Here is a 10006-nt window from a genome sequence, read left to right on the forward strand (position 1 = left end):
TTGTAATGTGTTGTTGCACCAGGAACTTTTGTGTAGATGATACTGCACACTGACACAAATTACAAAATAATATTTTATTGTCAGTTGATAAACCATCTTCTTTAAATTCTGAAATGTAACTTGTTAGTTTTGATTTTAAATTGACTGAATGACGTACTTTTGGCATATTTACCGTCTTTATAGTATGATTTACAAAACTGAACCTATGTGTACTCTGACTGGCATTTAACTGTTGAGCTGCACAACTGAAGTCTGTTAAAAATTTTAAATTAAATTAATACAGTTTTGTAACTTACTTTCCCATTGTTGATAGGACTGCTAATTTTCAAATAACTCTGATGTTAAAGGGATTACTGAACATGTGTTTAAATCTCTATTGTTGAAATGTATTTTTAAAAGTTAATGGAATTTTGTTTTGTTTTATTGTTAAACCTAATATAATATGGACTGTTTTATATGAAATATGGAAAATATATGGAAATTAACGAAAATATGTACTAAACTCTAAAATATGGAAAAATATGGAAAATAAAAGTACGATTTTTCAACCCTACACATTGTGAAACATAAAGATAATGCAAAATATAAATTATATTAGCTTTATAAGTAAATATGTATTTACATATAAATCCTTTCCCTGGTAATAACTAACACAGCATATCAAAGGCTAAGAAATCGTATCTAGAACCTGTAAATTTACAGGTGAATAAAAAATCTGTTTTAAAAATTAATTATTCTCAAAACAGACGAACTTTATATATATTATGCTTCTGCTTTGCAAGATCTTCTACTCAAGGACAACATATTAGTCAACTTTCCAATTTTGTGAACATAATAATAATGTAGTTAAACTAAATGTCCATTTTTACAGATACGAGGTATCACTTCTTAGCCATCGACATAGAGAATTCTTGATTTGATAGCTCGATTGGAAAAAGGAACGGGAAGGGATGATGATGATGATGATGATGATGATGATGATGATGATGATGATGATGATGATGATGATGATGATGATGAAGAAGAATTGATGAGTTAATAGCCCTTTTCAATTACGAAGGGAATTCGTAATTGGCGAAATGATTAAATAGCGACAATAAAGTACCTATGGAATGCGTGTTTCTGAAAACAACAGACGTACAAGGAAAAAACATACGTCACAACCTCAAATCTCTACTGACGATTAATTCCAGATCTATTCGAATCTGAGAGATACAGTAAGAAACCGTCAGTTGGGAAAGTTTGACAAGGAATACAAGTAAAGAGAGAAAGTACATGACATGACAATGCAAGAGGACAAGTTTAGAAAGAAGTCGAATGCAGATACGATTTTGAAAGGGATAGAGCATATCGTCGTTGTTTTTATGAAACCTCCTATGTGACAATAAAGAAAGTACTTAATTTTTCAGGGGGAAGAAAAAAAATAATTAAAAATCAATAGGCCTACACTGATCCTCGATGTTAAAATATTCACCAACGTTTTGTATGGAATTATTTCATATTCTTATGTACGCCCGTTGATTTTAATTAATTTTTTCTTTCTCCTGAAAAAGGGTACAGCCACAGTATTTGTGTTACGTATGGGACATTTTGCAATACATACATTGTCTTGAACTGGAATATAATTTACAGTTTTTAAAAATACAGACACACATTCTGTTGAATTATAATAATAATAATAATAATAATAATAATAATAATAATAATAATAATAATAATAATAATAATAATAATAATAATGTTTTATTTTCGCTGGCATAAGGCCTTCTCTTCCACTCAACCAGCCTTAATCAATACAATACATATTTAAATTACAAACTACACTTAAAAGATTCTCCAGCAATATTCTTCAATTTTAACGACTAGTAGACTACATATTTATTTAAATTTAGATTAACCTATAAGGTAAAGTAGTAACTTAATTTATGAGCTAATTTAATTCAATCAATTATAATTAACTTAATAAGTCCGAATTTTAAAAACTGTAAATTATATTTCAGTTCAAGAAAATGTATTGCAAAATGTCCCATACGTAACACACAAATACTGTGGCTTTACCCAAAATCATTTTCTGTATTGTCATTGATAGAAACCGGATATAAAGGGAATCCCTTTTTTTTTTTTTTTTTTTTTTATTTCAACACGAAACATGATTAATTACGATGTTCAAAACTATCTTCCACCGACCAAATTATATGATTTTGTCTTCCCTTTTTTAGTCCGTAATCCCTTTTTTCCCCTTTTTTTAAAAAAAACATCTCTTATTTTGGTCCTTTTTTGACAGAATATCGCAAACATTTAGATAATTTTCCTATATGTTTTCCGATAGGCCTATAACTTCCTAAGCAAGCGAAAATAAATATCGTTCTTCTTCTGATTTTTCTTATTTGGTTATTTAACGACGCTGTATCAACTACGAGGTTATTTAGCGTCGATGAGATTGGTGATAGCGAGATGGTATCTGGCGAGATGAGGCCGGTGATTCGCCATAGATTACCTGGCATTCACCTTACGGTTGGGGAAAACCTAGGAAAAAACCCAACCAGGTAATCAACCCTAGCGGGAATCGAACCCGCGCCCGAGAGCATCTTCAGATCGGCAGGCAAGCGCCTTAACCGACTGAGCCACACCGGTGGCCGTTCGTCTGATTCCAGACATTGAAAAACTATTAAAGTGTGCAGATTTAGAGTTCAGGATAAAAAGAAAATTTTCACCTCTGGTTTCAGTTGATGTTGAGCGGTCATTTTCTGTTTATAAAGACATTCCGCATTCAAAGAGGCAGAATCATATTGAAACATACTGAAATGTTGAATGTGATCAAATATAACACTTTCCTTATGTTGTGAAGCGATCAATATAAGGTTGTGTATGCTATGTGTATCCATGAATGTGTTGAAGTGTGTTTTCAAATAAAATAGCACTCTTTTGAGGGAGTAATATAGTCCTTTTTTGACTATATTAAATACAACACTTTCCTTATGTTGCGAAGAGATAAATATAAGATTGTGTGTACTGTATTGTATTGTATTTATTAACATTCCATGGTATTCACACATGCTTACAGCTAGAATATGGAACAAGTCAAAAAACTTAATACTATTATAAAATCTTAATTTATAGTCACAGTCTAGATGAAATATATATAGACGAGATTTACAATATAGTCTACTAGGTCGTGAATTCACCTACAGAATAGAAGGTGTGAGAAATTAGGTACTTCTTTAATTTGGCCCTAAATCATTTTATGTTTTGAGTTCCATTTTTTATATCGATAGGGAGGCTATTAAAAATTTTTACTGCCATATAACGCACTCCTTTTTGATAGCACGATAGACTTGCCGATGGAGTATGAAAGTCATTTTTTGACGTGTATTTATGCTATGAACTGTTGAATTAGTTACAAAGTTTTCACGATTACATACGAGGAAGATTATTAATGAAGAGATATACTGGACAAGCCATGGGCATTATTTGTAGTTTTTTTTTTAAATAGCCCTACACGATTCCCTAGATTTGGCACCTACTATTATTCTAATTACTCTTTTTTGTAATAGAAATATATTGTTACTATCTGTGGAATTTCCCCAGAATATTATTCCAAAACTCATTACCGAGTGGAAGTATGCAAAGTATATTTTTTTTTTGAGGTATTGATATTTACTATCTTTTGCATAGATCTAATAGCAAAACAAGCTGAATTTAGTTTGGGTGGTAATTTCTTTAATATGATTTTTTTCCAATTTAACACATCGATTTTTAAGCCAAGAAATTTGGTTGTTGTTGTGTGCCATGTATATCCATGAACGTGTTGAAGTGTGTTTTGGGGAGTAATATAGTCTTTTTTTCAAGTCCTTTTTTTTTGGCTATAACTTTCTCTTTTTTGTCCCTTTTTGATGAAAAATTTTCCCTTTAAAATCCGGTCTCTAAGTCATTGAGGTTTTATAAAAACAACGACGATATTATCTCATCAGCTTGCTGAAGTGAATGACTGGAAACACTGCTCTCCATTTTGAAGAATACAAAAAACACTTCCGAACACTTTGAAAATAATCTGAACGTAACTGCATTTTGCATTCTAGATGACTGCATCCTATACGAATAGACAGGAAACAATAGTTTTCTATCTCTTTTCCGGCGCAGCATCTCGATCGCAGCATCTAATGTGACTGAACTCTAAGAAGATATAAACGTTGTTACTGTAACTGTAAACACTACTATATTGTACAATAATCTTTTCTCATATACCGTACATTTATGTCCTAATTACTATTTATATTTGAAGAAATTGAATTTCATTATATGACATTTTACATTATAAAACATTAACACACATTAAATTCAAATACCGGTAACTTAAGTCTGAAGTTTCTTTGTATGTTTTGTGTAAGACTCTACATAAAACTTGTAACCTAACTCTTTAGAGGGAACTGGGAAAAAAAAGTAACAACATATCCCTCTTTGTTTGTGAGAGGATAATTCGGTTACTAACTTCTTATAGTTGTGCTTAAATTCTCACTACCATTTTATTTTTCCTCTTCGATATTTCAAATGTGTCAATTATCATTAAGTAAAACATACATATACACAAATAAATATAACGAAAAATTAATAGTAACATAAAGTACATAATGAACCGACTTCAGAAATATTGTTAGACATTTTGGAGGGGAAATAGGGCATCACACTCCTTTTAAATAAAAATTCTAAACTTTGTATGCAAATTATTTTTTTCCCATAATGTTCTTAGAAATTTCATAATCTGTCTTGTATTCCGAAATGTATATAGATGGAAATTACATACACAGAGTGAAACGTAAGTAATGTCATTAATTTCAGGGGGTTATTCTTTGAGATATTTCAAACAAAAAAGTTTAATACAATTTTGCTTCCTTTTCGAGATTAAACATTTCACTGCGTGTTTTGGGAAAGTCATTGATTTAATTTCTAATTTACTCTGTCAGTTTAAGAGAGCAGTATATTATAATAAGTGATTTAAAAAATTTAGTTTTGTCCTTTAAATGTGCAGAAATTTTATAAGAACAAATATAACTTTTCGTTCTGCTAAAGAATTTTAAAATGTTACATTTGTTAGGATCAAATTACTGCACATTTAAACTTTAAAGGACAAAACTAAAATTTATTCTATAATTTATTATCATAATCCACTGCTCTCTTAAATTGACTGAGTATATTGGGAATTAAATCAATGGTTTTGCCAAAACACGCTATGAAATGTTTCACACAAAACAATTTTTTTCTCTCGAAAAGGAAGCAAAAACGAGCAAAATTGTATTAACATTTTTTGTTTGAATCATCTCAAAGAATAACACATTGACATTAATGACATTTTACGGATCACCCTGTATATATATTTGTAATGAAACCTTTTCTGATGTTAGCTTATAAAAATGAACAGTTGACGTGTATTTATTTATATTGGTGTAAAATTACATTCTGTATAAATACTTATTTTAATTTCTAAACTGTATGACACGACTGTCATTTGAAAATACATTTTTATCAGGAATTGAATATTAAAGCAAATTTAACACACTTTATCTGTTCATTTTCATAAGCTAACATCCTGAAAGGAGGTGTGTAATATGATGAAGTTTTCAAGAACTTTCTGAGAGAAAGTTTATCTACTTATACATAGTTTGGAGATAACTGTAGCTTCTTTACAGAAAGCAAGAACTTCTGTTATTTTGTTAAATATAACGTGTGTTCTTAGTAATGATTTAAATAGGACAGTCTACTCACTTTTATCTTGTCGTATGTCGTTGACAGTTCCAGACGATGGACAAATGGATTTAATAAATCCGGAGGAATTGGCAATTCGTCTGCCGTATGCACTTTTCCGTTCATGATGAAACGAGACAGTTTTCCAGACTAAAATTTAAAATGAGAGTTTTGACATAATACTGTAAGAACCACTGAAAGTATCACACACTCATAACCCACTTCTGTCTCCGCGCGCAACATCTACACCAATGCTGCCTTTCCTGAGCCGATATTGATTCTTAAACCCACCGGCAGACGTCACCACTATGTTCGATGTGGTAGGGAGCAGCTTAAGGCAGGTCTCTCAACTTAACAAAATTAAAGCGTGAAGCTTTACTATGTCCTAATTTAAGGAAAAAACCGTGACACAGACACGAAAGTAGCTGTGCAGTTCAGTTTCGTTATATTTACACAGAGAAATGAAAGTCAATTTAACTATATAGTGCGAAAAACACGATGTATTCAAAAGTAGGTGCGAATATACAACCAACATAACCAAAAATGCATTTAAAAATAGGCTTAAGGACTTTACTAATAGACGGTAGTATATTATGCACACTATTTAAAGGGTGTAATTGTTATTGATGTTTTGTTATTTGAAGTGTTGTATCAGTGAAGAAGTGTGTTGTGTCAGTGAAGTTTTATAGTTTATAGTGGTAGAGCAAAGTATTTGAACAGTGAAATGTTTTTGAAGTGTTAGTGAAATCAGGATAGTATCAGTGAAATGTATCGTAGTTCAGTGAGTGAGTTGACAGCGAAATGAAAGGTACTGTACTTGTGCATGTATGAACATATATTACTCGTGGGTTTTAGTTCGAACTTAGGGATAAGATACAAATAATTTGTATCTAATTATTAGATATACTTCATATGTTATTTTACGTGATCTTGCTTCATTTAGTATAATATTATTATACTATTATTATTGTTAAAATTCCCTTTTATGAGGTTCAGAAGATTGTAATGGAAATTCTGAAGGCCTCTCTTCAAATTCTACACTATCATCTGTATGTTAACACGTAAATTTTTGTTTTAATGTACAAATCGAATCATTATTTTGCTCATTTCATTTCCCTTTATCTTTTATGTTTGTTAATTCCAGATCCCAGTGCTCAGCCTCACTTGAGGACGGATGATTTTAAATAAATCGTATTATTATTATTGTTATTACTATTATTATTAATTTATTATTAATTGTGTTTATTATTGAGTGCAATTAGTTACCACTGCCACCGGGTATTTGCCCATTTGCAGTGTGAATATATGTATAAGGCCTACACATACACAACATTGAATAAAGTATACATTTTACATTTTGTTTTTTCGAAACATTATCTTTTTTTCCCTAAAACTCCCCCCAACATAAAACTGAGATTTTTAATGCTACATTTTAGTAATGAATAAATTACTTTTTGATTACATCATACGTAAAATATGTGTGACACTTTTTGCGGCATTTGCTTGGTTGGCAATGCCAAGAATTGTAGTTCCTGACAGGTGGGGGTTGACAGCATTGAGTAACACTCTTGACAGGTTGATATCACAGTAGACTGTTGCTAATCCGGCCATTCCTTGCACAGAGAGGTGTCGGATTAGTGAGTGTGCCGGATGCGGGAGCTGTGTTACGATGTCGCGGAACTATGAGAATCCGAGTGCGCGCAAGAAGCGGCATAAGTAACATCGATTTTCAAGCCATTATATTTCGTAAACGAGGAAAAAGCGAAACGAACGACTATCACCACTGTTTCTTAACGAACGAAAATTGGCTTACATATGCATTTTCATTAAATTCAAGCTACACGACCTGGGATAATTCCCTTGTGAGAGTAAAAATCTCACTACCTTGTTCTATCAATTCCACTCCATCAAACATCTCTCTACTCCGCTTCCTTCACAATACACGCAGCTCGTTCCTGGAATTCTTTGTCACAGGAAATCAGGAGCAGTCGGAGTCTAAAATCTTTTAAGTACACTCTACTTAGAAATGTTTTTAATGCACAGAACTAGACTCTTGCGGAAGTTTCTAAATATGTTTTTAATGGACAGAACTAGACTCTTGCGGAAGTTTCTAAATATGTTTTTAATGAACAGAACTAGACTCTTGCGGAAGTTTCTAAATATGTTTTTAATGAACAGAACTAGACTCTTGCAGAAGTTTCTAAATATGTTTTTAATGAACAGAACTAGACTTGCGGAAGTTTCTAAATATGTTTTTAATGAACAGAACTAGACTCTTGCGGAAGTTTCTAAATAGTCTTAAATGACCAAGTTGTTATTTTTTTCTCCTCTCTCTTCTTTTTTTTTCTTTTCTTTTTTTATTATCTTGATATATTACTTAATCATTTGTATTTGTATGCCATTTAGTACGACTTTGCTAATCAACATTTTATGTTTTGTAACCCACATGTATTCTCCTATTAGTATATTAACTGTATAATATATCTCAAGTGAATTAATCGTCGAATTTATCTCGAGCGTTTTAGCTCTTATAAATTGAGTGTTTGTGTGTGTGTGTGTGTGTGTGTGTATGAGTGTGTATATTCCCCTTATGTTATGTAACTGATTTTGATTATGTGTAATTTTCTACATTATTTTATATATTATGTAACCGATCTTGACTATTTGTAATTTTATATTATGTAACTGATCTTGACTATTGTAATTTTCTACTATATTTTATGTAATTTCTAAGGTATTTTCTTTTGTGATGTTTTGTAATCTAATTTTGTATTTCATGTATATTATTGAAACCTGGTTGAGTGGAAGAGAAGGCCTCATGGCCTTAACTCTGCCAGGCAAGCTGCTGCTGCTGTTGATGCTGCTGCTGCTACTACTACTACTACTACTACTACTACTACTACTACTACTACTACTACTACTACTACTACTACTACTACTACTACTACTACTACTACATTTAATATTGTAAGTTACGCCAACAACATCACTTTCACATCTAAATCGAAACTAGATGTTGTACACATGGTCGAGGGATACATACGTATATAAATAATACAGTAATGCATATGGTGCAAATTTTCCAGAAACCTATTACAGTAGAATTGAAATTAAGTACACTAGAAGGAGGACGGATAATTGAGAGGCCGGAATACTGAGTGCTGGATTATCGAGAGTCTAGTCTCTAGTGTACAGTAATGGCAAAAAAAGAAACCAGACCGACACTTGTAGCTGATTTCAGAGGCTTGTTGACAGTGAAAGCACGATAGACTGGTAACTAAGACTTTCGTGGTTCGAATCCTACCTGGGAAGGAAACTTTTTTTTGTTCCTTATTCAAAATTATTCCCAATACTTTTTGATTGCAGCGATATTTTACTACTTAATTCACTTATTATTCCCAGAACATGACTCTTACCAGCTTATTTTCTAATGGTTTTCGAAATGGGCTACGTCAGCAGTCGAAACTACAACAATTTCGATAGATTACTCGCTATCTTGTGAATGCGGGCGTGGCATGCGCAGTGGCTCATTTCGGGGACTTTGATTATTCCGTCGGTCCGGTTTTCTTTGCCACTCTTGATTATTCCGTCGGTCCGGTTTTCTTTGCCACTACTGTACATTTTTGTATATGTTAGTACGTACAACCTTCACATTAAGATAAGCAATTAAGTCTAGAGGTCTGAGAATCGAAGGGAAGCTGCGTTCTCTGTAAACTGTATATAGCCTACAGTTTGCAATTTTAATGTCGCAGGGTCCAACAGACGGAAAATATTTAGGAATTGCAAATCATATACAGGGTATTTCAGGACCTCAGTTTCTTCTCAGCCCGTAACCCAATCAATTCCTTTTCCTCTTCCTGATCAGTTTCAGCATCATTCCTTCTTCATCCACTCATTCCAACACAGCTTTATCTCTTATTCTGTCTGTTCACTTCACACGTTCCATTCTTCTCAAAATCTTCATTTCAAACACATCTATTCGCTTCTCTTCACTTCGTCGTAATGCCTATAACTACAATAATAATAATAATAATAATAATAATAATAATAATAATAATAATAATAATAATTATTATTATTATTATTATTATTATTATTATTAAAATTATAGCCTTGAAGCAAGTAATGAGATGAATTTATAAGTAAATCCCAAAAAGACAAAGCACATGATTACGTCTCGTGACCAGAACATTGTACGAAATGGAAATATAAAAATTGTAAATTTATCCTTTGGAAAGATCGAAAAATTCAAATATCTTGGAGCAAC

The 10006-nt window shown here is 32.0% G+C and overlaps 1 protein-coding gene across 2 annotated transcripts in view; it reads right to left on the reverse strand.

Moving 5' to 3' along the window:
* Positions 1-6011, reverse strand: part of LPCAT (lysophosphatidylcholine acyltransferase) — a 343026-nt gene extending 337015 nt beyond the window's left edge. For both annotated transcript variants that reach the window (XM_069831815.1, XM_069831814.1), the window contains exon 1: positions 5761-6011. In XM_069831815.1, coding sequence (XP_069687916.1) covers positions 5761-5865 — 105 coding nt within the window. In that variant the 5' untranslated portion in view covers positions 5866-6011. The remainder of the gene's footprint in view (positions 1-5760) is intronic.
* Positions 6012-10006: the final 3995 nt, after the last annotated feature.

This window comes from Periplaneta americana, chromosome 7 (genome assembly GCF_040183065.1).
Source record: "Periplaneta americana isolate PAMFEO1 chromosome 7, P.americana_PAMFEO1_priV1, whole genome shotgun sequence".
Classification (NCBI taxonomy): Eukaryota; Metazoa; Arthropoda; class Insecta; order Blattodea; family Blattidae; genus Periplaneta; species Periplaneta americana.